The 27554-nt window shown below is 39.6% G+C and overlaps 1 protein-coding gene across 1 annotated transcript in view; it reads right to left on the minus strand.

Moving 5' to 3' along the window:
* The window catches only part of GALC (galactosylceramidase), a 46587-nt gene extending 21759 nt beyond the window's left edge, over positions 1 to 24828 (minus strand). Inside the window, exons 1-6 of the mRNA XM_070931478.1 lie at positions 24711 to 24828; positions 22956 to 23024; positions 19579 to 19642; positions 16920 to 17033; positions 11492 to 11631; positions 6889 to 6927 (exon numbers count right to left, since the gene is read on the minus strand). Of these exons, the coding sequence (XP_070787579.1) occupies positions 6889 to 6927; positions 11492 to 11631; positions 16920 to 17013 (273 nt within the window). The 5' untranslated portion in view covers positions 17014 to 17033; positions 19579 to 19642; positions 22956 to 23024; positions 24711 to 24828. The remainder of the gene's footprint in view (positions 1 to 6888; positions 6928 to 11491; positions 11632 to 16919; positions 17034 to 19578; positions 19643 to 22955; positions 23025 to 24710) is intronic.
* Between the last annotated feature and the right edge of the window lie 2726 nt (positions 24829 to 27554).

The following is a 27554-nucleotide window of genomic DNA, read 5'->3' on the forward strand; positions in this document are numbered from 1 at the left end:
TGAAGACCATTAACCAACTTTGAATAGCCAATTCTCTGCAAAGCTATCAGATGACACCCAGAATAAAGCTCAAGACTTGAGATTATCTACAGGATTGCAATTTGAGCCAAATTTATAACGTGCATATAGACTATGACAAATGAATCGGAGACTTGATAAACACTGAAATACTGGAATCAAATAAGATACTGTAAAGATCAAGAAAAGGTATGCAACACTCTAAAAAACAGAACAGTTAAGATAACAGGGGAATAGGGGAATTCTAGAAAGTTTTTATACCCTACTGCATTTTGTAACTTTTAGAAAAGAAAATGTTTTCTAAATGGGGAGAAATATTTTTTCTACATAGTAAAATGATGCTATAAATCCAATCATTTATTTACGAAAAGTGACATTTTAAGATTTGATAAGATTTTCAATACGTGTGTGTGTGTGTGAGAGAGAGAGAGAGAGAGAGAGAGAGGGAGGGAGGGAGGGAGGAAGAGAGAGAGAGAGAGAGAGAGAGAGTCCAATTATGTCTTCATTTCATCTTATGTATTAAACAATTTTCTTTCTATGTTAGTAGTAACATGATATTGCACACCTAGTGCATAGGTTCAGGATAATGCTAGATTTGAACTCTACAATAACCTTATTCTCATTTTATACAGTACCTCAGTATTAAGTAATGACAAGCTTGATGGTAAAAAAATTCAGCTATCAATGAGTTTTTGCTTACTTATTTCAGTGTTATTATTTTGAAGTTCTAAAGTGATGCTGCAACTGAGATTCAGCCATTCTTCTTAGATATACATAATCAGTAGCAAATGGTGGTTTGATGAGAGCCAAGCAGTTATCTAGGGTACCAATTTTAACTTTTCTCAACTGCAATATCATCAGAGGGCCGTATATTTGGGAGGATCAGAAGAAAGACAGGCACCCTGCCATTTATAAGTGATGACAACTGCCCCTTGAATGGCGGGGGACAACTGTCAGCCAGAATAATTGTTAACAGTCATAAATGGCAATGATAGCAATGACACTTGGGAGTTTGATCACGAGAGAGGTGGTATCAGCTTCAGAAGCACTCTCATATCCAAAGTTTCTAAGTTTCTATTTCTATTCTTAAGAAACAATAGAAAATCAAACTGCAAAGCTTATGATCCACAACAATCTTCAGCCTTACTATAAATGCATAAGTATAAACTTTCATTTATAAATTTTCAAATTTTCAGGTATAAATTTTGTGGTTATTATTTAATAAAATGCCATCATTTCTCATAAAAATCATTTTTAATAGAAATCAAACACTGTTCCATTTTTAATGTCTTAAAATTTTTCCACCGAAATGGCCCTTTGAGTGCATACAACTACTCTCTAATGGTTTAGCTTAGTCAATGAGTTAATTAATGCAGCACATCTACACAACGTATTAGATAGCCATAAAATCAAAGCACTGAGAATATAGAGAATAAGATTAGATGATACAGTTTAGTAAATCAGACATGAAAATTATCACTGATAATCTCCAGGTAGTGTGTTCACTTTGGAAAGGTGACATTTAAAAGCATAATATACAACACATTCCTGCATCTCTGGCAGGGTGGATAAAATAGATGTTTTTTTTTTTAATTAAAAATCAGATTTTTAAAATTTAAATCATATTTTTTTATTTAAATCATATTTTTTATTTATTTTAATAAAATGCTTTTGGAGTAAACAATCTATCTAAAGATAGTTTTCTGTTTAAGATACATTAATAATTTAGTTTATTCAGCATAAAATGGAACTTAGCTATGTAGCATGAGGCTGTATATTCTGCAATATTTACATTTTTGGTAAACTCATTCAATGAATCCAAGCTCTGCAAGCAGAGGTAATATGCACTCTAAATAGGAAAGCTTCATTTTGTTTGCAAATAATAATATTAAAGATTTTAACTACCAGCAATAATGAGTTTAAAGAGCACCTGTCATTTCAGATCTATCATGGCAGCCCTGTTAGCAGGCATCCACTCACCTGCAGCCCGCCACATCCCTCACCTTGTTGTGTCACTGCCGCATCACCAGTCGTCCCATTAAAGTGAATGGGACTGTCGGTGAATCAACAGCGGGCCAGAGGAGGAGCCGCTGCGGGACAGAGATGATAGTTGCTCTTTAAAAGTTATGATTTAAATTGAGTTGATTTAAAACAAATCCATCCTGATCTCTGGCATTCAAAGCAACTATGATACAGATCAAAAAGCAAAATGAATATATTAAAAATACCACCACAAATAGACTAAAAGATAAAACAAAACAAAACAAAATGGGACATTTTCCCAAGAAGTGTATTCTTAAGCTACGATAAGACTGCCATCACTGAAAAGGTCCAAGCAATCACAAGAAACTTCCTCAGAGTTCCTATTCTCTTCTATTGGTTCCTTAATAAGATAGTCAATAGTGTTTTAACGTTCCACACAATCCTATATATATACAAGTATATCAACAGCTCTTAAACTTTATGCCACCAATTTTCAAAATTTCCCCTAAAGATCAACACATAGTGAAGGTACTGAGAATTTCCTATTGATATGAAGCCTTAGGTTCTTATGGTACCCATAGGAAAGGAAGTTACTATTTAAGAAACATCCGTGGAACATACTATATAAAACAAAAGTCACATAGTTACAGAAGATAGCAAATGATGTTGGTATCCTATTAAGCTACAACAAATACCGTAGTCAGCTGGAAGTAAAACTAGTGTCAGGTGCAGGACTGGAAACAAATGATACTGCAGCCCATGCATAAGAAAAGCAGGATAACCAAGCTTGTGTCCAGATTCTAATTAATACAAAGCTTTATATATATAATAGAGGAATAACTGTTCCTCTGTATTTCCACACTTACCCTACTATCTCAACCGCATCATATAGATAAGGATCGACTAGCATTTGATTGGCAATGTTCCAAGTTCCATCCGCAGCAATGATGCCAAGGGTCTTTAAACCCACTCTGTCCAAAGTTTTGCGAAGTACCTTGTTAACAGATAATATTACTTGAAGAATAATTTTCACCAACTAAGGAACATGACATTAGCTTAAGGGAACAAATAAGGACAAGGTAATCGAGTTCTGAAACGAATTGTTAAAAAGCTAAAATAATATATGTTGTTGGCTTGCCTAGATTTCATAGTCCTTACTAGGAACTGTGCACTTTTTGGTGATAATCAGTTAATAAGAAACGTTACTTGTATAAGATTGGCTACTTAATACACAAATCATGGCTAAACAAAGAGGCAGTGATTCAAAACACATCTGAAGAAATTTAGGTGGCACAGGAGACTGAAACCTTACTGATCTACTCCCCCAAATCTATTTTATAAGTAATCAACAGGGGAAAAAAGTATGCATTATATGCACTACTTCAAAGGGTATTCAGATGGCATCAATACCAATGCCACCTAACCAGAGCCCATTCTTATTTCAGAATTTGAGCACTGACCATTTAATATGAATTTAATACCTAACCTGGCTATTAAGAAGCACATGTTGAACTCAAGAATTTGAGAATTCTTTTAAGTATCTTGTTTTAAATTAAAAGATAAACTAAATTACTATCAGTGTTCTACACAGACATTCCCCAGAAATATTAAACCTTATTTTACTTACTATCTAATAAATTCCCATTTTAAGAAAGACAGTGCTTTTTCATAGACTATATAAACTGGAACAAGTGATCACTGCCAAAAGGTTAATCTGCCTGAACAAAAAAAGCCTTGTTCCAAATCACTGTTGGACAGCAACCATCCCAGTTGGGAGGAGGGCTCAGGCACGGAATTAAGTCTGTTCCTTGGCTACATCTCCAAATGTACAGAGCCAGGAAAATGACCTTGAGAGAGATACACTAGATCCATTACTAAAGCAACAAGGAGAAATACATGGCTTAAATTTAAAACAGAAATACCGAAAGGCAGAAATACAGGTAGCAATAGCACTTATATACCGCTTTACAGTGCTCTACATCCCTCTCTAAGCAGTTTACAGAGTCAGCCTATTGCCCCCAACAATCTGGGTCCTCATTTTACCGACCTCAGAAGGATGGAAGCCTGAGTCAACCTTGAGCCTGGTGAGATTTGAACTGCCAAATTACAGGCAGCCAGCAGTCAGCAGAAGTAGCCTGCAGTACTGCACTCTAACCACTGCACCACCACAGGTAGTCCTCACTTACCAACTACAATGGGCAAATTAGCCACTGGCAGCTCTGTTACAAAGCAGAGCAGTTGTTAACCACAATGTCATGTGACGGCACCAAATTACAATGTCAGTGTTGGCTGCAGTCAATATGTGGATCACCACAGGTTGTAAAATGTGATGTCATACGACAGTAACTTGTGACTTCCTTCTAGCTTCCCCATTGACTTTGCATGTTGGAAGCTGGCTGTGAAGGCCACAAATGATGATCATGTAACTTAGGAACATCATAAAATGCATTCTGGTTGCCAAACAGCTGAATTGGGACTGCAGGGATGCTGTAATGCCCACAACTTTAAGGACCAGTAACGTCTCGTTTTTCTGTACCCTTGCAAACTTGAACATCATTGAATAAATGATCAGGAAGCAAGGACTAGCTCTAGGTATAATTGGCTCAGATACACACCTCCATAATTCACATAGAAATTCACAAGGGAGGAGGCACAGCCCAATCACACTTACAAGATTTTGTTATTATAGTTTTTTTTCTCAATAAAATTAGAACACCTTCCTGTACAGTTGAAGCTTGGTCTGATCTACTTGGTGGGGTTACATCAGTATCCAGAATCTATCAAAATATCTTCTTTTTTTGATCCATGTGCAAAATTGTAAAGATCCTATCATATATAACACTGAAAGGATAAATTTGTTATTTGTAAAAATAATAAAGTTGGGATATAAATAAATACATGAATTACTGAAGTGGGCTATTGAAATATGTTATTTATTTTCCTACGACAAACAAAGCTTTTTTTAAAAAAATGAAACTGAGATAATTTGGGGATAATTTGTTTTATCTATGGCACAAATGTCCAGGGTCCCCCGTAGCCACAGCTGCCAACTGCTCCACAAGCATAAATCCAGGAGGACCGGCCCAGACTGTGAATCAACTCTGTCCAGGGAATAGAAAACTTGTAGTGAAAGTTACAACTGTGAGTTGACTGACAAGCACCTGGATTGTGATCCTATTACCAAGGGGACTGTGTGCCAGCCAGAACTTTTGAGGACTGGTCATAAGTACCACTCATCTTCACCACTCTAACTTCAAGTTGCAGCTGAGCAAGTGGGCAATAAGTGAGGACTAGCTGTATATAGAAATATAACTAAAATTGCAAATTTACATCAAAGCCACCTGCTCTAAAATAAAAGAAGAAAGAAGAATTTATTGTCAATTGTAGATGTACCTGTGGTGGGTCCTACAAGAAGTTTTTTTAAACCTGAGGTTCATATGAGCTCATGAAAGAAACATTTACATCACAACGAGCACCTTAAATTGCATTCGTAAAACAAACGGCAACTAGTATAGCTTGTTCAACATAGGTGACTATGAAATACCATTGTACACACCTGCTGCCACATTCTGGGCCAGCTGCAATTTAAATTACTAAAAAATTAAACAGCAAATCTTTCCCACACATTTCAACTCACAGAGATCTCCCCTTAGGAATTAGGCAAGTGCCTATAGCCTTCAGGTCACTTGGTATCAAATATTCATCTCTTTTACACATTCCATAGCCTTCCTTACATTTTAAATCAAAAGTAAACCTTATCTAAATTAGCCAAAACTTGATGAACCCTAGCAAGTTAGATATGTACGCTAAACTGTATATTTTCAAAAGCAAATAATGAACTCCATACTAGAAACTAACAGACATATTTAAATGTATAAGTGTTGTATCTAATCAAAGTAGGAAATACTTTTTTAAAACCTAATCATTTTTTCTAGATTAAGTTCTGCAACATCCTTCAAGCTAAGAAATCAATTAAGTAATACATGAATATTATAAAGAAATAAGTATTCTTTTTTAGATTCTAGATACTGTATCTACATTCTATATAAAAGTTCCTAGATTCATCAATCACTAAAGGCCCGAGCTTTATCCATGGCTAAGAATGCTTAATGTCAACTTGGATAATATACCACCTAGATCAGGGTTGTCAAACTCCCGGCCCATGGGCCGAATGCGTCACACGTTGGCCACACCCACCCCGTTTAGCAAAGGGGAAAAAAGTCCCGATATGTCACGTGACGCTGCCATGACGACATGAGTTTGACACCCCAGACCTAGATGCTTTTTCTGGAGAGGGACAACCCAGCTACAATTGTTTATGGATGCATAGCCTCATCCATAGATCATTCCAAAGTATTCAGTATAAAACTGTTCTTATACTTGGTCCACAAAATGCAGCTGTATGGTGGAGCAACTAAGATAGGTTAGTTCCTGCACTGGTTGCTAGTTAGCTACTAAGCCCAGATCATGTTTCTAGCTATGGTAGTCAAGATCCTAAACACCTTGGAATCAGAATAGTACCTTTTGAGCCAGTAGGATAATGAGCAGACACTAACCAGTAAAGGCCCCCAAATTGAGAATATTTCAGCTCAAATGTCACACAAAATGAACAGCATTACATTTTACTTTCAATGTCCAGTCAGTATTATATGGATAGCACAAAATGGCTCAGATGTTATTAGTGAATAGGAGAGCATGCAAACGTAAAGCAACTAGGCAACAAAGGCAAGCATATTTTCAGTACACATCAAGTCATGCAAATGGTTAGTTGTTTACCTGAAGTAACGTAATCCCACTTTCTTGCTCTGCTGCATAATTTTGTTCCATCTTAAAGCAAGAACAAGACTCCTATTTGGTTAAATAAGTGAAGGATAGTTGTTGACATACCTTGATATATGTACTGTTAAAAGGTCGTTCATTCCAAATCTTCAAGGAAAAAAAAGGAACAAAGTTTAAAAGTGTTATAATGTTGCTTAAAAACTAGTAATAAAATCTAACTGCCAGCAAGACTAGAACAGGAATTACAAGAAAATTCCACTAAATCCAGTTCCCCAACCCCAAAGCACAATAACTTGAATTGGAACCCTAACAATTAGGGAATGAAACATAAATGGAACAATTGAATATCTCAGCCACGGTGTTTCTTTAAAGTCTGCATGACTAGGTCAGTGTTTCTCAACCCTGACAACTTTAAGAAAAGTGAACTTTTAACTCCCAGAATTCCTTAGACAGCGTCTTGCTTGGGAATGCTTAGAGTTAAAATCCCTACTTCTTAAGGTCACCAAGGTCAGACAATACTTCCCTAGGTCATTCAAAACACATTAAAAAATATGTACTCTTTTAAATTTAGCACTGAAGCCCTGTTCCAGTGAGACAAGGTCTTTGTATCAAGAATATTCTGCCAGTGAAGATCCTCTGTATCTTTGTGTAACATGTCTTTGTACTATTTTCCAAAATATAAATAACTACACTAAAGCATGCCAAGTCACTTATTTCTTAGAAAATAATTGATATTGCTTCATTATTATTGGATCTTTCTTAAATACTGATTTTTGAATTTTATATATATTCTTCTCTGGGATGAAACTTTGTTCTCAAATCAAGAACTCAATCTTAAAATAAAAATCAAAACTATCTGTTGCCATAGACACTCATACTGCATCATCTCTGACCTTGCTAAAGTCTTAAAAGCAAGGACACATTGTCTACAAAAATGTCAAATTAAATTCTACATTAAAGTCTCTAACACATTGTTTAGCTACAAAGAAAACTCCTGTGAGCGACTATAATCTTGCAATTTATTTTATCATTTATGATGGGGAAATAATTAGTGGGTAGCCTCCTAGGCTATTATATATCCAGAGGCACCTTTCTTTAATTCAAAGATTAATTTTCAGATATTACATAAAATCCAACTTTAGCATATAATGAACAAATTTAGACTAGTTTCAAGCTTATGTCATGTATCTATATACTGTATGTATGTATGTATGTATGTATGTATGTATGTATGTATGTATGTTTTTACAGGACTAATATCGCCACCTATCTCATGCAATTACTCTAGGCCGCTCACAACAATCCATGAAACCTAATTTTAAAACAAAGAATATCCTAATAAAGGAAAATATTTGTAGCTGAGGGTTGACATGAGGGGTCCTTGGTGCTCTCTAAGCTTGCTTGATTTCTTGCAGACGTTCCATTACCTAAACTAGGTAATATCATCAGTGATAGTTTGGGTAATAAAATGTGTGCAAGAAAACAAGCAAGCTCAGAGAGCATCAAGGACCCCTCAAAGAACACCCTTCTCCTCAGGTGCCAGACCAAACATTCTCCCAGCTCAACCCCAACCTAGCCCAAGCTTAGAGGAAGAGCTAGGTCTTCACGGCCTTCGGGAACAATAAGTCATTGGAACATCTTGCCTTCAGAAGTTGTAGGGTGCTTCATCACTGGAGGTTTTTAAGAAAAGACTGAACAGTCACCTATCTGAAATGGGATAGGGTCTCGGGGTTTGGACTAGAACAGCGGTCACCAACTGGTGGTCTGTGGACCACTGGTGGTCCGCGTGAAAATTTTGATGGTCCGCAGAAAAATTATTTGCATTTTTAATATTGCACTAAATTAGGGGTCCTCAAACTATGGCCCCTGAACCAGATACGTGTAATGAATGTTTGTGTTGCTACAGAGAGTCTCCCCCTTCGGAGTCTTCTTGTGTGGGTTGGAGGGGGGCAAAAATTCCGACTTGAAGTCTGCTTCAGCCTCCTGCTGCGGGACTTTGGGCAAAGGCTGGAGGGAAGTGCTGCTGGTGGCAAAGAGCCGGAGGGCTTCGTTCCAGTGGGACTGCATCATGGCCTTGAACCGGCTGATCATCTCAGCCCGCTGAGCCTCTAGCACCTGCCTTGCACTCCCACAGGTCTTCCCTCTGCTTGGAAAGCCTATGCTTGTAATCCTGAGTGAGGTGCTTCTGCTGAGCCTCCTTCTCAGTCAGATCCAATGTGAATTGAGCTGTTTTGCCAATTCTTTCTTGTGGTGGCTGCTTAGCTCCAACAACTATTTCCTGTTGGGGCCCTAAGGAGCCCAGGCGGGCAGGCGAGAGTGGATGGGTGGGGAGGGGCAAGTAAAGGCCGGCGAAGTGCCCCTCGACGCGAGTGTCATTGAGTTGGCCATGCCCACCCAGTCACATGCCCACCTAGCCATGCCCATCCAGCTGGTCATTAGGCAGATCATATTAGTGGTCTGCAGGATTTTAAATTATGAATTTAGTGGTCCCTGAGGTCCAAAAGGTTGGGGACCTCTGGACTAGAAGACCTCCAAGGTCCCTTCCAGCTCTATTCTGATTGATTGAAGGCTGAAAGGGTAGCGATCCCTTGAATCTAGATGGAAGGCTACTCTAGAGGGCTGGGGTGAAGGTCCCATCATGTGAAAATATTTAAGGGAGGGGATCTTGAGTGCGTCCATCTTATCTAACCTATTAGGATGACCAAATACTGTACCATGGTTTTAACAGAAGGACATGGATTATCTGGCCATCTCCACTTGGAGAAATTATATGTTTTAAATCCAGTCTCTATGTAGACTAATTAAAAAACCCAGAATTGCTTCAGATAATGAGGTGGGCAGAATATAAATTTAATAATGAACAAACAAATAAGCATTTTTGAAATTTTTAAAAAGCTACTTTGAATCAATCAATTGCATTCTACATTCTAAGCATTCAAGAAAGAACATGACTTACTGGCATGCAGATTCTTTCCTGCAATCAGTCCAAAGTAAGCTAAATTATTTTTTACTTATGGATGAAATGCATGTTAGTATAAATCCAAATTCACTTTACTAGTTCAATTGCCTTTTATATTACCGTATTTTCCGGCGTATAAGACGACTTTTTAACACATGAAAATCTTCTCAAAAGTCGGGGGTCGTCTTATACGCCGGGTGTCGTTCTCCTGTAACCAGGCAGACCAGCCCGAAAGGCTCTGACGAGCCTTAAATGGCTCTGGCGATCCCAGCTCTGACGATCCCAGCTCTGACGATCCCAGCTGAGTTCCCTGCAACTCAGCTGGGATCGCCAGAAACCACGTAAAAGGAAAAAAGTTTTTTCCCTTTTACTCTGACGATCCCAGCTCTGACGATCCCAGCTGAGTTCCCTGCAGCTCAGCTGGGATCGCCAGAAACCACGTAAAAGGAAAAAAGTTTTTTACCTTTTACTCTGAGGATCCCAGCTCTGACGATCCCAGCTGAGTTCCCTGCAGCTCAGCTGGGATCGCCAGAAACCACGTAAAAGGAAAAAAATTTTTACCTTTTACTCTGACCATACCAGCTCTGACGATCCCAGCTGAGTTTCCTGCAACTCAGCTGGGATCGCCAGAAACCACGTAAAAGGAAAAAAGTTTTTTACCTTTTACTCTGAGGATCCCAGCTCTGACGATCCCAGCTGAGTTCCCTGCAACTCAGCTGGGATCGCCAGAACCATGGCTCTGACGGTCCCAGTTCTGACGGTCGATCCCATCCCAGCTGAGTTCGCTGCAACTCAGCTGGGATGGCCAGAGCCATGTAAAAGGGAAAAAGTTTTCCCCCTCCAGCTTGCTTACCTCAGCTGCTAGTCCCAACGCTTGCCTTGCTTTGCTTGCCTGAATCTATTCAGGCAAGCAAGCAACTCCCTGCCTGCAATCAAGCAAGGAGTTAGTTGTGGACTTCAACTCCCAGAATTCCTCAGCCAGCAAAGCAAAGCTGGCTGAGGAATTCTGGGAGTTGAAGTCTACAAGTCTTAAAGTTGCCAAGGTTGGAGACCCCTGTTCTATTGGGTAAGTTTTTTTCCCCTTTGGGAGCTTTAAAAAAAAGAGTCAATTGAGGTTTTTTTAGTTGTTCTTTTTTAGACCTAGCCATTTAAAGTTTAGGAAGTTTTAAATTTAGCTTTCATATAAAAATAAAATAAAATAAAACAATATTTGTGCAGCTTTCTGAGATTTAGTGTGTTTCTGTAGTGTTTCACTCCAACTACACAAACACACAAAATCTCACAAAGCTGTATGTGGAATTTTGTGTGTGTAAAGTGTGAAAGTTGGTTTTTTGGACTTTTTGTGGCTGTGTGAGGTTCCTGCTTGTTGCAGGGGCCATTTTGGGTCTAGCACAGCTGCTTTTACATTGTAGGTGAGCCAGTTGATGTTTTTTAATTTTTATTTGGTGTGCATTGGAAGAGGGGCAGTCTTATATGGCGAGTATAGCCCAAACCCTATATTTTAACAGGAAAAGTTGGGGGTCGTCTTATACGCCCAGTCGTCTTATACGCCGGAAAATACGGTAACTTTTATTTTACCACCCCAATTATGTCTTTTGACCAAATCGCCCACAAATAAATTGCTTAATGCAGAAAGAAGGGGATTAAAAAAAAAACACTTGGTAAACATACCTACATTATAAGCCATATAGTACAAGTTGTATTTAATTTTTTTACAAAAAACAGAATGTAATGAAAAACTCCTCTACTAACCCCAATGTAGTCAATGTCCAAATCATGATATTTTTTAGCTCCTATAATCCAGGAGATAATATAATATGCAGTGACATCCGGGTAGTCATAAGGCCAACTCATACCCCTCCCAATCCATCCTGGAAAAGCCCAGGGCAAGCCTGCAAGGAAACACATAAAAAACATAAACAAACACAAAGGAAAATTATGCTTAACACATCAATTTCACAGAGCTAAAATGTTTTTTTTTTTAATGTCGATAATGTGGGGTGAAAAGTACTAAAATGTCAGTTATTGTAGAAACAAATTAATTTGTTCACATGTTCTAGGACCCCTACAATAGTCACTAGATTCTACACATTTTTTACTTTCTTTTTCTACTATGCTAGTGTTATGGTTTGCATTATTAATAACAGGGTAATTCACTAAAATGGGAAGAATGAGCGGTAAAAATAACTGCTAGCAAGCACTGGATGAAATAATTAACAAAATTAAGAACAAGCTGATAAATAGGAGTGTGTTTTTCCGAAACCTCAGAGCCCTGATTACGTTTGTTGAAAACTGTCATGTTGTGCTTATGAAAACTGCTTCATAAAAAGGCATGTTATTGTTTTAAACATTACCTCTGCCTTTATTTATAAAAGCCCTGAAAACCATTGTTTCTCCCAGGTCATGTGATAATTTGAATGGCGGGATCCTTTAGAGAGGTCTGGTCTACATGGGAACATTTTGATTCTTCTGTATCACTATCATTTTCTGTTAATTGTTGCCTTTTGTCTTTTTTTTTCAATATTGTGAACTGTACAGAGTAATTTTTGAATTGGGAAGCCTTATAAATTCTACAGACAAACAAACATGGCATATGTAATAAGGCCCCACCTACTTTGTGATTCCTCATTCCTGTCATATGCCCCTTGGCCAATGAGTTGATTAGAAGTCAGGGAAATGAAGATGAGCTAGAAACAGAGAAAGAATGAGAGGGGTCAGCTGGCAGGCAACATGCCTGAAAAGCGGGAATCAGACACATAGAAGTAATAAGCAAAAGACTGGTGATGAAAACAGTTGATTTAAGAAAAGAATCAGTGGATGGCAAATGGATGCATAGAATGTCATCCATTTGCCAGCAGAACAGGTACTGCTAATAAGTCTTGCTTGAGAGATAGAGGATCTTTCTGAGTAAATCAGAGGGAAATGCAAGAGGATAGGGAGGATATGAACAGAAAGCACAACAGCAGTAATAAAAGTTAATTCAGTTGATGCCGGATGTAATTCAATGATGAAGTTATTAAAAATATTTTTCTTTGTTAGATGATTACTTGTTGTGGGTAGACAATTTTAATTTCCTGGATTCCAAGCTAAGTGTATTTAAGACTGGCATATCTATCTATGTATATTATTTCTTCATTTTTTATTATTTCAGGACTTCTTCCCATTTTTATATATTATAGTGTTTTCCAAAAAAGCTTCTGTGTGTATGGGTTATACAAGGAGTGCTTTTTTAATGGCCATTTGTTCAGTAGGTGTTCAAAATTACGGCAGTGCTGAACGAATGGTCCTTGAAGTTACATTCATTGCACCGGCCCACAGTCATGTGACCAAAAATGGACACCTGGCAATTCACCCACATTTAGGATCACAGGGTGCACCTCAACTCCCTCCCCACCTAATTTTCCTCCACTGGCCTTTCGGTCCCTTGTACTCCAGTGCCCCTCCACCAGGCACACCTCATAAGCAGCAGGAGGAAGAAAATGGCGAGGGGCAGCTGGGATGGAAGGTGCTGCAGAGGAGCTAGGTGATATATAAGCAAGATGGTGGGGACAGCACAGCAATGGAGGGCACAGTGGCTGGACAACAGGGATGGTGGAGTGCAAGGCAGCAAAGTGCAGGACAGTCAAAAGGGCAGAAATGGGGGAAGATGGGCGAGTGTGGGGAGCTGAAGTGCTCTATGAAATTATTTGGGCTGCCGAGCACACAAATTTTAGTCACATGACAGCGGGGTGGCGCAACTGCCATAATTTCAAGGACTGGATGTAAGTACCATTTTTTTAGTGCCTTTGTAATTGAAGTTTGCTGAACAAATGGTTCTTAAACAAGGATTAGCACCCCAAATTAGTTTGTTCTCACATACTATCAACTTCATTAATCGCATTTACCTGAAAAGCAGACCATTTTTATTTTTAATACCACTATTTTCACAATGCAAATTTAAATTTAAAAAAAAATACTTTAGGAGAGATAACAATAAATGTAATTAAAGGAGTATTGTTACTAACAAAAGCACTTTTTTTCCAGGCTCCTCCACAATCCTGAAAAAGAGATGGTGCTTTTAAGGAAAGTAAATCCTAAAGCAACAATATATTTATTTAAGCTTTCCCAGAAGGCGGAAAAAAGACTTGGTTGCTTTAAAACAACAAGGAACAAAAGCAGTGTGTGATTCATGCAAAGTTTCAAGTACTTCATAATCTTTTTCAAAGCACACAGAGCTCTAATAACTACTTCAACATTAGGGTCATTCAACATTTAGGGTCCTTTTGCATTGTTAAAAGAAAATTGTTCTTCTCCCAAATCATTTGGAAGGAGCAGCATCTTCAGGCAGGGGAGTCTAAGGGAATCAAAGGAAGATTGTGATTTCATGATACCAGCCTAACCAGTGGTGGTATTCAAATTTTTTTATTACCAGTTCTGTGGGTGTGGCTTGGTGGGTGTGACAGGAGAAGGGTACTGTAAAATCCCCATTTCCTCCCCACCCCACTAACCTGCTTTCCAGCTCTGTTCTCCTGTGCAGGGCAACAAAAGAAGACCCAGCCAATCAGCTGGGACTCTGATCAGCTGGGACTCCGGAGGCAGCAAATAAATGCTGCTACTTCCAAATGATTTGGGGGAAGAACAATTCTCTTTTAACAATGCAAAAGGACCCTAATGCTGAATGACCTTGTTATTTTAAAGTAACCAAGTCTTTTTTCCGCCTTCTGGGAAAGCTTAAATAAATATATTGTTGCTTTAGGATACAACCAGAGATGGTATTTTTCGGTTCTCCAAACTACTCAAAATTTCTGCTATCGATTCTCCAGAACTGTCAGAACTGGCTGACAGTTCTAAGCCTAACTATGTGTATTTTCTATGTGCATTATGACAAACATACATGTGAAATTGTGACAGGGTTTGCCACAGTGCTGCTTTCAGTATTTTCACGAATGCAGCAAGACCTTGGAAGCACAATTATCACTGATTCCAGCGCTAATAAATTTTTATTTTATTAATTGTATTTATTATTAACTTTTTATGCCCATCTCCCCTTAAAGGGAAGCCTAGTGGTATTGCAGAGGAAGAAGTAGATGGTATTATTCATCTAGGATGATAATAAAATAATAAAAAGTATTCAAAATTCAATCCACTACAGCACACTTAGGAATTACTCCCAGAAAACAGGCTCAGACTACACTTTTCAGTGTTGTAGATTTACTTAATTAGCAATCCTTCTGGTATTATCCATCAGCAAATATCTCTTTAAAAAAGTACAGACTCCTCCATTCTAAGCTTTACAATGACTGGAGAGAGATCTGATCAGAGGCAAATTCCAATCAATAGGATTGATTCCCTAGAAAGCATATTCTGGCTTACTGCCTTTTCCAATTACTTGTTTTGAGCTGGAAGGGATAAGTGATGAGTAATGAGCCAAGCTTGGCTCTACTGTGTCAGTGGACAGAGCCACAATGCTCAAGGAGATATCAGAGGCAGGCTGAAGTATGTAGGCCAAACAGAAGAACCACAATTGAAGCAAGTCCTTACAGGTAGTCCTTGCTTAACAACCCTGTTTGGGACCAGAATTTTTGCTGCTAAACAATGCAGTTGTTAGGGGAAACATCACATGACTGCACTGCTTAGCAGTTTCAGTAGCCCCAGTTGTACTTGTTAAGCCAGTACCATGCCACTGTAGGACCTCAGGCTTCTTCTTCCCTGCTGGGCTTGCCTCCACTTCAACTTTCCCATTCACCTATCTTCTCTATTTTTGCTCTTTAGGCCACCCTGCACTCAGTCACTATCTATGCCAAGATTGCAGATTGTCTTAGAAACCTTGCAAGATCTCAGTAGGGCTACACATGACATCAAAAGATGATGTCATGCTGCGGCAGCAGTCCCTGGCAAGGGAGGAAGAAGGCAGAAAAGTTCAGCTGAGGCAACAAGAATGGTGGAGCAAAGGTCAGCAAAGGCAGTGAAGCAAATGCTGCAGGACAGCAGGGGCAGTGATTGCAGGGTGGCAAGAGTGGTGGAGCCTAGGGCGATCAAAAGAAAGAGGGGAAGAAAGATGGAATGCATCTCATGATCATAAATGCAGGTGGGAAGCCAAGTGCCTGAATGTTGACCACATGACCAAGAGGGCACTGCAATGGCCATAACTTCAAAAGCCAGACATAAGTATCATTCATTCAGTCTCATAATTCTGAATATGTTAAGAATATGTTTAACCTCATTAAGCAAAGACTACCTGTATTATTATATACAAAGCAACACAAAGCTAGACTTTTTGCTAAGAAACCAGTAAACACATGCAGTCCATGTATGTCAAGAAACATTGTGTATGGCAGGGGTCAGCAACCCGCGGCTCTGGAGCCACATGTGGCTCTTTCATCTCTCTGCTACAGTTCCCTGTCACCGGTCGGTTCCACAATTGATAGGGCTTTCAGTTAGGACCCGTAGAGGAAAAAAATGACACCTCGCTAGGAGGAGACTCTGTGGTGTGGGAACCGGACTTCCGGTTAGCTCCAGAATTGAATGGGGGGCTTCCGGTTAGGACCTTTGTGGCTCTTTGAGTGTTTAAGGTTGTCGATCCCTGATGTAAGGTATGCAATCTAGTCAGCAGATTCTCCAACAAATCACAGGGTTCAGGATGTATTGCAACATGGGTATTTGCACTGTAATAAGACTTTCAGAAAAATAGCAAAGTTCAACTACTAGAGAACATTTTTATTTCAGAATGTGGTGTAGGTTGCTACCGCCATATCCACACATTACTTTGAACCAGCTTAATGGCCAAGAGTACAAGACCGATGCTCATGGCTACTTCTCTGTTCCAAATAACGTCCCTATGTTCCCTGATTAGATAAGTGGCAAGCAATATACAGGGTTTATTTCCCAGCCAGGAACAGGAAATAGAAGAGGCTAAGTCCTGGAACATGAGATGATTGCTGTAAGCATGTGATGAAAGCCTCAAACCCCTTTTTAACCTGTTTCTGTTCCTAACGCTTTGCCAGCCAGGATACAAAGACAGCAACTAGGAATTTGGCTTAGTCTGAAATCCAGATGAGTACAAAATAAAATTATTTATAACATAAACTGGATATTTCACTTGGCATTAAGAGATTATAATTAAAAATGAATCACCAAGCTGTTTTCAAATTATACTATCAAGATACCAAAGCATCATATCTCAAAGGCCTCCAGTTCTTACCAATCAATTTAATGGAAGGATTTCTCTTTTTAGCTTCTTTCATCAGCCACCATTCATAGCCACGAAAATAATTTTCATCATTTTCATAATGCATGTGGGAGGGTTCAGTGCCATCTAGGAATGGAAAATAAAAATCTTCTTTGTATTTCATTAAATGCAAGACCTTCAATTATTTTTACTCCAGCGTATTTCCCAAAATCATATGAAAGTACATATGTGTAATGAAACTGAATATGAAAACATTATTCTATTTTAGCCCACAAGATAATGTCAAGGGCAGAAGCATTAATACAGGTAATTGTCTATATCACATTCATCTTTATAATCTTCATTTTAAAAACATAATTGTATGACTAGCTAGTAATAACAGATTGCAAAGCTTTTGCTCAATAGAAAACAATTATGTGCCAAGAACAGTCACTCCTATATTTTAGACGTAAGTTTCAAAATGGAACTTTAAAAATGAACTGTAAGCATGATACCAAATTTCAGACTAGATTTAGAGTTTTCTTCGGTAAACAATCACTATGAGCAGTTGTACACCCTGCCTATCAACCATCCAGATCCTTAAATAGTTCTTCAATTATCTACATTGGCAGATACTAAGTCTTTAATAAAATTGCTTTACCACAGGCTAAACTTGTTTTTCCATTTTCTATGTGCCTGAAATAAACTTGTTATATAAGGAGCAACCTCACAATTCTAACAGTTGGCACCAGATTTACTTGCTGATTTTTTAAACAAAGTGGCCCTATTTTGTTCAATTAGTACAGTTAATACAATCATATGTAGGGAAGTAGAGAAAATGCATGTTATATCATGCAAAACTTACTTGCAGGTTTGCAAGTATCACTTAGAATTAAGGATCTATCAATACATTATCTAATATTAACCTAGCACATATTGGAATATTACAGGATCTCCCATGCACTTCTTCTTCTTCTTGTGCCATATCCGTCATCGGACGTTGGCAATCATGTTGGCAATCCTATTTTTGTCAACAACCGTATGAAAAAGTGCTGCTGAGTTTTGTCCAAACCAGTCCCTTACATTTTGAATCCATGGTGTTCTTCTGCCTGGACCTCATTTGCCTTCAATCTTTCCCTGGAGGATTAAGTGAAGGATGCCGTATTTTTCTGGGTGTCGCATCACATTTCCAAAATATTCTAACTTTCGCTTTTTAATGGCTTTGATGATTTCCCTTTGCTTTCCCAGTAGTAGTTTTGGGTTTATCATGCTTCTAGCGGACTGGGAGATTCTTAGCACCCCTGCCCTCTTTAAGGGCCCCCTGTACTTGGGGTCATTGTTAGGTTTTGCCACAATTAACATGATTTTCTTGGGAAATATATAGTGTAGTAGTCATTCCTTTGCTTTCTACACCGCTGTACACACACTGTTCAAGTGGCTGCCACCACACCATGTGCTGTTCTTCTGAAGTCATTCTGACCAATGAGGTCTCCGCCTTCAGTCAATACTGATGAGCCAGCTACCACTCACCAGGCCTGTTGGTCCATGGGCAGTATTTTATTCCCTCTAACCCACCATTATAGCATAAAAGCTATACTGGGTAGGAGCCCCCAATCCGCCACACAGGGACGCGCTCTGTGGGGATTCCAGGCTCTCCCTAAGAATTTCCATGCACACCGTCTAGAACAGTGGTCACCAACTGGTGGTCCGCGGACCACAGGTGGCCTGCGAGAAAATTTTGGTGGTCCGCAGGCACACCCGGGTGGAGGAGTTGCTCCGGGATGAGCAATGGCCAGTCCTGTAACTAGAGCTCTGGCCAGGCAGCTCATAGTGGAGTTGTAAATCTCCGCCATAGAGGGAGTGCAACTTGCAACTTTGCAGCACAGCCCTCGCTGGCGGGAATGAGGTAATGGTGCAAGGGGGGTGGGAGAAAGAGAGAGAAAGAAAGAAGGGAAGAAAGAGAGATGAAAGTGAGAAAGAGAAAGAGGGGGAAGAAAAATGAGAGAGAGAGAAAGGGGAAGAGAGAGAAAGAGAAAGAGAGGGGGAAGAAAGAGAGAGAGAGAAAGAAAAAGAGATGAGAGAGAGAAAGTGGGAGAGATATGAGAAAGAAAGAGGGTGAGAGAAAGAGAGAGAATGAAACAGAATCAGAGTGAGAGAATCAGAATGAGAGAGAGAGTGGGAGAGAGAGAGAGAGAATGAAACAGAATCAGAGTGAGAGAGAATCAGAATGAGAGAGAGAGTGGGAGAGAGAGAGAGAGAATGAAACAGAATCAGAGTGAGAGAGAATCAGAATGAGAGGGGGGGAGAGAGAGAAAGAGAGAATAAGAGAGAAAGAGTGGGAGAGAGAATGAGCGGGAGAGAAAGGGGAGAGAGAGAGGGAGAGAGAGAAAAAGAGAGAGAAAGGAGGGAGAGTGCCTGAAGGATCCCATCCTATCACTGGGAGTCCAGGCGCTTCAACAAGCGGCATGCTGGATTCGTATTAGTGGTCCACGGGATTTAAAATTATGAACTCGGTGGTCCCTGAGGTCCAAAACGTTGGGGACCCCTGTTCTAGAATATATGCAAGAAAGGAATGGAGGAGTGGGTTATAAAAAACCATTCATTTGCAGAAGAACACATATCAGCACTATTACCCCAAGGGCTCTCATTCGCTGATGGTACAAATCTTTCCTGAAAACCCAAATTTAAATACCTGTAGTCTGTGCATCACCACCAATCTCTACTTTGAGGAGTTGTAAGGAGGCACCAAAATTTGGCTTGAAACAAAAGAATGAAAAAGAAGTGTTAATGTTTATGTTTGGTAAACAACATTCCACTGTTATCACACTCATGTTAATAGGCTTCCTCCTAATTAACATGAACTCCTCATGATTCTAAAAAAAATAATTACACTATTTCCTCCCTCCCTACATTTTATGAAAATGATAACACTCTACATTGGCTTTCCTTCCTTCCTTCCTTCCTTCCTTCCTTCCTTCCTTCCTTCCTTCCTTCCTTCCTTCCTTCCTTCTTTTTCATCAGGTCAACTTTCTTAAAATGTTCCATTCATTCCTCAAAACATTATATTGTTTCAGATGGTTCAGACAAGCATATCAACCCACTAAGTAGGATTCATACATCATGGCAGTGGTGAAATCCAAAATTTTTTACTACCAGTTCTTTGGGCGTAGCTTGGTGGGTGTCGTGTGGCTTGGTGGGCATGGCAGAAGGATACTGCAAAATCTCCAGGTGATATTTGCCAGTTCTCCCAACTACTCAAAATTTCTGCTACCGGTTCTCCGAACTGCTCAAAATTTTCCGCTACCGGTTCTCCAGAACCTGTCAGAACCTGCTGGATTTCACCCTTGCATCATGGTGAATAAATTCACATGGTATGCTAAGATCTAACTATGACTTACAAATCCCAATACCCAAGTTCATATTTCAACTGCAAAACTCCAGAAGACTCTTACATGGAAGCAAAGAGTTAGCATTCATAATTTTGCTGCCTTCTAGGATATTGCCTGAATTTCTGTAGCTCACAAATGGTATGTCAACATACTATGGCTCTGTACAGTGGTGGTGAACCAAGACATATATGTCAAAGATGACATGCCACAGTATTTTGGTGGACACACCAGCATTTACCAGCATCCAACATCAACTTCTCAAAAGAATGTCCCATCCTTTTGTGAAAGTTGGAGACTGCAGAGGTCACACAAGAATGGGTGTGCTTTCCTGTGCTCTCTAGAAGTTGTGCAAGAGGGTCATACTCTTCCACCACCTGCAGACCCTCCACTTTTTGAGTGACTGACAGCAGTGGCACCAGGACTGAAGACAAGGTCTGTGTATCTACTTCAGTTCTAGCATTGGCACTGTTGCTGAATGCCGCTGTTTAGAGTGGTGTAGATGGGAGGAAGATAGAGAAATGTTTATCTTTTGGTCGTGTGTGTGTGTGTGTGTGTGTGTGTGTGTGTGTGTGTTCGTGTGTGTGCATGTGAGATGCCAGCAAAGTCAAGTTAGGCATTTTCCAAAATTTTGATATGCCAAGCCAAAAGGTTTGCTATCACTGGTTTAAGTACAATGCGAATCCAATCTCTGCTTCTATTCACATTTTCTTTCTAGATTACTTCAGAAAGTTCAAACAGACTATGTTTGATTTTTCCACAGGTAGTCCCTGCTTAACGACAGTCAAGTCATTGGGACTGGAATTCTGATTGCTAACCAATGTGGTTGTAATGCACAACATAATGTGAGTAAAATTGCATCGGTGCCCATAGCACCCTATGAGTAATTTGCGGCTTGGGGGTGGTTGCCGCTGTGTGGGGGAGATTTAACTTTACAAGAAAGGTTGCAAATGCTGTTCACTTGACACTGAGGGCCATTGTAACTGTCATTAAGTGTGAGCCAGTTGCCAAGTGCCCATGTCATAATCATGTAACTACAGTGGTGAGATGTTGAGTTAGAAGACCAGTCGTACCACTTGTTCAGCACCACTACAACTTCAAAGAGTCACTGAACTGTGGTTGGTAAGCGAGGACTATCTGTATATCATCCAATACTATTGGAGAAAAACAAGAACTAGCCCTAAAGGAATTTCCAAGTAAAAAGCCATAAGATTAAGAAAAAAGACAGCCAATATATAAAGGGGACAAACCAGGAAACTGATATGAATTATGTACTTGCATTATTTAATGTAATGGTACAAGAATGTAAGTTTGCATAATGTCTGAGATTGTTACAGGATCATGTGGGTGTAATAGACATTATTGGCTCTACACCAGATGTATCCTTCAGATAACCAATTTTAGATCATATGAGAGCTCACTGCCAAGCAACACCAAAATTATTAAAGAAATTCTGAAAACATTTTATAAAACTTGTTGGAAGAAAACCAGTTCTGCCTTCTCCAGTCATTAGTATTTTTTTTCTCAAGTGCTTCCAAAAATATATCTCATTGCTCAACCAGATTGTATACCCACCATATTATTTTCATTCAAGGCAAGTAGTGATATGTAAAGTATAGAAGAGGAATACATTTGTAATGGAAAGAAATTAAAGAGAAAGGGAAAGGGAAGGAAAATCTACATTCTCTCTAATTTTATCATTTTACCAAGCATCTTCATACTTTCCATTAGTAATCCTTTTCATTTTGTTCCAAACAGCTTCCACATCCTCTTTATGTCTAGTTTCATTTGTTTTCTATTGGGAGATTAATCTACCTGCTAATAGCTTTGGAATTGAGTATATCTAGTTTAATGAAAAGAAGGGCTAGGTGGTGACATGATAGCAGCGTTCTATTATCTCAGGGATTGCCACAAAGAAGAGGAAGTCAAGCTATTCTCCAAAACACCTGAAGGCAAGACAAGAAGCAATGGATGGAAACTAATCAAGTTCTAAGAACTAATTAGTTCTAAGCAACCTAGAACTAAGGAGAAATTTCCTGACAGTTAGAACAATTAATCAGTGGAACAACTTGCCTTTGGAAGTTGTGAATGCTCCAACACTGGAAGTTTTTAAGAAGAGATTGGATAATCATTTGTCTAAAGTGGTGTAGGGTTTCCTGCCTAAGCAGGAGGTTGGACTACAAGACCTCCAAGATCCCTTCCAACTCTGTTATTCTATTCTGTTCTAGCTTTTTGATAAGGTACTTGTGTTCAGTCATTCAATTTTCATTCTAATTTCTTTTATTTACAATTTCTTCAATGTCCACTTGCTCCCATTATCACCTCTTGATATAGCAAAAGGTGCTCTGGCCCATATTCAGAACATCTCAAGAGTCTTGAATCTTTCACTAATTCTCTCAAACTTTCATCACAATCATGCTTTTAGATTTATATTCATTTTTTTGGTACATGTATATATGAAGGGATTTGCTTGAAGTATTTTAAACATATTTTTATAAGCAGATTTATAAGCAAATTCTTATCCTTCTCATTCATTATTGGGTCTCTGAATCATTCTGGTAGTTAAGATTCTGGGCTAAAAGAGTAACTCAATGGCATTTCCTCTCCCTCCTTCTCCCCCACTCTCTCCCTCAGAAAACAATTAAAGTTCTACTTAAAATCAATCCAATAAGGCAATAATTACCTTAAAAAGATAATCTAAAATCTGAGATCGATAAGGCTCTGGATAATTCACTAAAAGACGTGAGGTAGCCTAGAAAAAGAATTAGGAAGAAAAATGTTTGGAATTAATACTTATACATAATGATACTACTGATCAGAAGTATCAGATAATCATTTTCCATGCCCATTTTCCCATGTTTGGTTCATTATTCCTGTCTTCAAAAAAATCTTGTCCTAGCCCCGTGATGGTGAACCTATGGCACACATGCCAGAGGTGGCATACAAAGCCCTCTCTGTAGGCATGCATTGCCAGCTGCTCTTCTGGTTTCCGGAGCGCACATGCGTGCTGGCCAGCTGGTCTTTGAGGGTGCCAGAGCACTGGAAAACAGCATGAAAACGGCCCAAAAATGGTCTGGAAAAGGGCCAAAAAACAGGCATGTGCATGCCAGCCAGCTGGTCTTCAGGTTTCCAGCACATGCACATGCATGTGCATGCACGCACTCAGCGCCGAAAAGATTCACCATCACTGTCCTAGCCTCTACATATGTTTTCTGCAAAAACTGAATTTAACAGATAGCTAGCCAACCATGCTGATCTCAAAATACCATGTAAGATCAAATGTGGAGATCAACAGAAAATCCCTTATAAATTTGACAAGGAATTCAGAAAAAAAATTAGCCAAAGAAAGCAGTAACAAATTACTTCCAATTTCTTGTCAAAGAAAATCAAAAGGATTTGTCCAAGAAATAATAAATAATTAGAAATAAGGTTTCAACTTGAGTGTGCCTTTATTTTACCTAATAAAATCTTATTTTTACCCCACTTGTCTTATCAGTTTCCATTATCTTCCTATATTTTACTGCTCACAATGAAATATATCCCTGCATGTCCATTGTTGACACTGATCACTTCTTTCTCCTGCCTCCAAATTCTTACCTGAAAACATCCCTTTTCTCTATTTGGTTATTTTAGAAAACCAGTGTACAAAGCTTCATCCATTGAAATCCAAATGGCAAAAATTCAAATCCAGCTTCTAAAAAAAAAAAAAGACATTTCCTTGCCCATTTCCCTCTCTCCTCTGCCCGCACTGAACAAAGCTGGAGAATATATCTTACCTTTAAGCACATAATGCAACACACTGCCCAATTATGTCTGTTTCTTTATATCCCCTACCTGATGTAATAGCTTCCCAACTTGGGATAATAAAATTTGCCTGTTAGGTATTATAAGTTCTGTAAGGAAACCCTGTTCATCCTCATTGGAAAAATAAAATATAAAAAATGTCATGCAAGTTACAGCAACTTTTCCTGGAAGTTACTTATTATTATTAATGTACAGTATTATATGCATCGAACACAGGAGCAATAAATTGAGTTTATATGTGCATATAATATACGAATTAAAATTAAGTAACAACCACGCTCAGATCTCCTTAGAGGCGTTTCCTGTAAGAAGAATCTGATCAAACTTGACAGCTCAGATCTTCTTTTTTTTTTTACAGGAAACGCCTCTGAGTTCACAACGGGTTCTCTATTTTGCCTACTTTGCCTCTAAGCGCGGTTGTTACTGTACTTTGTCCCCAAGGTAAGCAGAGGACACGGGACATCAGCAGTGCTTCCAACTAGGAAGCGACCCGAGCTTCGGGTTCTCACATTCGCAGGATTTTTCCTGGGACGATTTCCGTCAGGCTGTGAAAAGCCTCTGCAAACACCACCCACCCAACCGCAACGGATTGTCCGACCCGCTCCCAGCCCGCCCGGGGTCTCCGTTCACCCACCCCGCCGCCGCTAACGGCTCCGATGCCATCCAACTGCCGCCCCAGCCCGACGGCATCATCCAGCGAGTAATCGTCGCTCCACCAAGCAGCCGCTCTGCAGCCCAGCAGCCACAGCAAAGACCAAAGCCGCATCCTTGGCAGGTCGAAGGAACCGCCGCGCTCAGGACGACCAGGGACAGCCCACCGACCGCATCCCCTCTCTCGGAGGAAATCCTCGGGAGGCGGCTGAAGCCTCGCTCCTTATCGAAAGCACGGTCATGTGACACGCGATCACGTGACCAGGCGGGCAAAACTGGCGGCGCGGAAAGAAAAGGGAGCTAAGTCTTTTGAGCGGCGTGGCGGCTCTGTTTCGCGCCTCCCACCCCCGCCCCCACGCCTTGGCGATGACGTAATCTCCAGGTCACGTGCCGGGACTGGATTGTTATTAAGGAAAAGGGCTTGCAGGTCGGGGCCCTTGCGCTTTTTCAACCATTGCGTACCGTCGGCGCTGCAACTCCCTTGAGGAGTTGAAAGATTAATGTGCCTTGCGGTGATTTTAACAGCAAATGAGAACCATGTTCCTTGTAATAAAGTGGGGGAAAGCATGCAGAGCGTGGCTTCTCCCCTCTAACACCACTGGAGGATTTTATTTCCTTGGGTGGAACGACGTGGAGTGGGGAGTCGGTCCTGTGTGTGTTCTTCCCTTCACAGTTTGGACCAGGAGTCTCCAACCTTGGCATCTTTAGGACTTGTGGACTTCAACTCCCAGCTTTGCTGGCTGAGGAACTCTGGGAGTTGAAGTCCACAAGTCTTAAAGTTGCCAAGGTTGGAGACCCATGCTTTGGACAACTCTTTGTCCTCTTTCTCTCCCTCTTCCTCCCTCCTTCCTTCCCTCTCTCCACCAAATGTGGTCCTATTCCTGTTTGGGGAGAGTTTTGCTGCTGATGGACAATCTTCAACCCTGTGGTTTTTCCCCACATTTGTACTAAACCAGAGGTCTGCAACCTTAAACACTCAAAGAGCCATTTGGACCATTTCCCACAGAAAAGAAAACACCGGGAGCCACAAAATCGTTCCTGTGCCTGACTTTTTCTTGAGCGGCCACAAAACTAGCATATGTAGTTCAATTGTAGTTCCGTCAGGCTGGACTATCAGTATAAAGATTTTAATTGGTTTTAAATGGGATTTTAAATTTGGGGTTTTATAAATTGGGCCTATTATTTAATAATTTTAATTATTTTTAAATATTGTCTGTCTTTGTGTTTTTAATTAGGCTGTACATCACCCTGAGTCCTTCAGGAGAAGGGCGGTATAGAAATAAAATTAATAAATAAATAATAAAATTAAATTAAATGTTTTGTTTTCTTCTGAAACTTTTCTTCTTTTGGATTTATCCATGGTTGGCCTACCAGGGGTTGAAAAGCTCAATATATTGCGTGCTGGTGGGTGTTGCACATTGGCGGTTGTGACGCATATTTGAATGACAGAGCCGCAGCAGAGAGGTGAAAGATCCACATGCAGCTCCAGAGCCGCAGATTGGTGACCCCTGTACTAGAACAAGTCCACAAAAATGTCTTATTTTTCAGATGGGAAACAGTATGAAACTTTAAGAAAAGGTTCCATCCCATCTGCTCAGTCGTTTTATTGCAGGTTAATTGTTTTTGAGAAGCTTTGGATATTCTAAGGTAATGTTAGATCAGTTTATCCACCTATGGTGTATGTGCTTTTTTTTTAAATGCAGATGTGTACAGTCATCAGGTGTGTACATTCATCAAGAGTCGGCAAAATGGGCGGCATTGAACTTTAATAATAAATAAAGTAAATATATAGTGTTAGTAAGTCATACAGTAAATTCAGAAATCTGGTTGCCTTGAACACATCACCAAAGGGATTCTGTCTTGGGAAAGAAGATTTTGAAATACCTGGTATTGAAGTATTATAAGATAACCAACCTATAAGCACTCACAGGAATCTTAATTCATATATTCATTAGAATGTGTTTTAAGTGTGTAGTGCTTTACTAAAATAATGCTTTAAAATATGTATAATTATGCATGCATTTTTTTTCTTTCAGTGTGCAGGAATAGTCTGGATTCTTTTAGGATAATGTATTGTGACTTGAATGTTTGTTTAGGGTCAGGAACCTTCTCAGGATGTACAATATATGCTTACTATGGTCTCCACTTTGAGCAATTCCCATTGATTATTTGGTTCTGTAGTTCTGTTTCCAAACCCTCTTTAACCCCATGCTCTAAAATATTTCCTTTTTAAATTTGACAGATCTATTTTGTCTCTATTTTACTATAATAGTAGTACTTCACTCAGATTGGTGCACATACTGAGATCTCTATCATGTTTTCAGCTTCATAGTGCTGAGTCACTTATTTTATTTTTATTTATTTATTTATTCCGTCAAATATGTATTAGGTAAATATATAAGTATAAAACATGATAATGAATACATGAAATGGATAGGAATAAAAAGGAACATTAGGACAGGGATGGTAGGCACGTTGGTGCGCTTATACACGCCCCTTACAGACCAGTGATGGGTTGCCCCCGGTTCCGACCAGTTCTATAGAACCAGTAGTAAAACCGGCGGGAGGCTCCGCCCACTGACCCCGACATCATCAGAACGCTTCTGCGCATGCACGGAAGAGCGAGCGAAGCCCCGTTGCGAACCGGTTGTAAAGGTAGGTAGAACCCACCCCTGTTACAGACCTCTTAGGAATGGGGTGAGGTTGACAGTGGACAGTCTTAAGTTAAAGTTTTGGGGGTTCGAGGAAGAAACCACAGAGTCAGATAGTGCATTCCAGGCATTGACCACTCTGTTGTGTGCTCATGTGTTGTTGTGGTTGAAGTGAC

This window comes from Pituophis catenifer, unplaced genomic scaffold (genome assembly GCF_029215685.1).
Source record: "Pituophis catenifer annectens isolate HBS135680 unplaced genomic scaffold, rPitCat1.0.hap2 SCAF_1, whole genome shotgun sequence".
NCBI lineage: Eukaryota > Metazoa > Chordata > Lepidosauria > Squamata > Colubridae > Pituophis > Pituophis catenifer.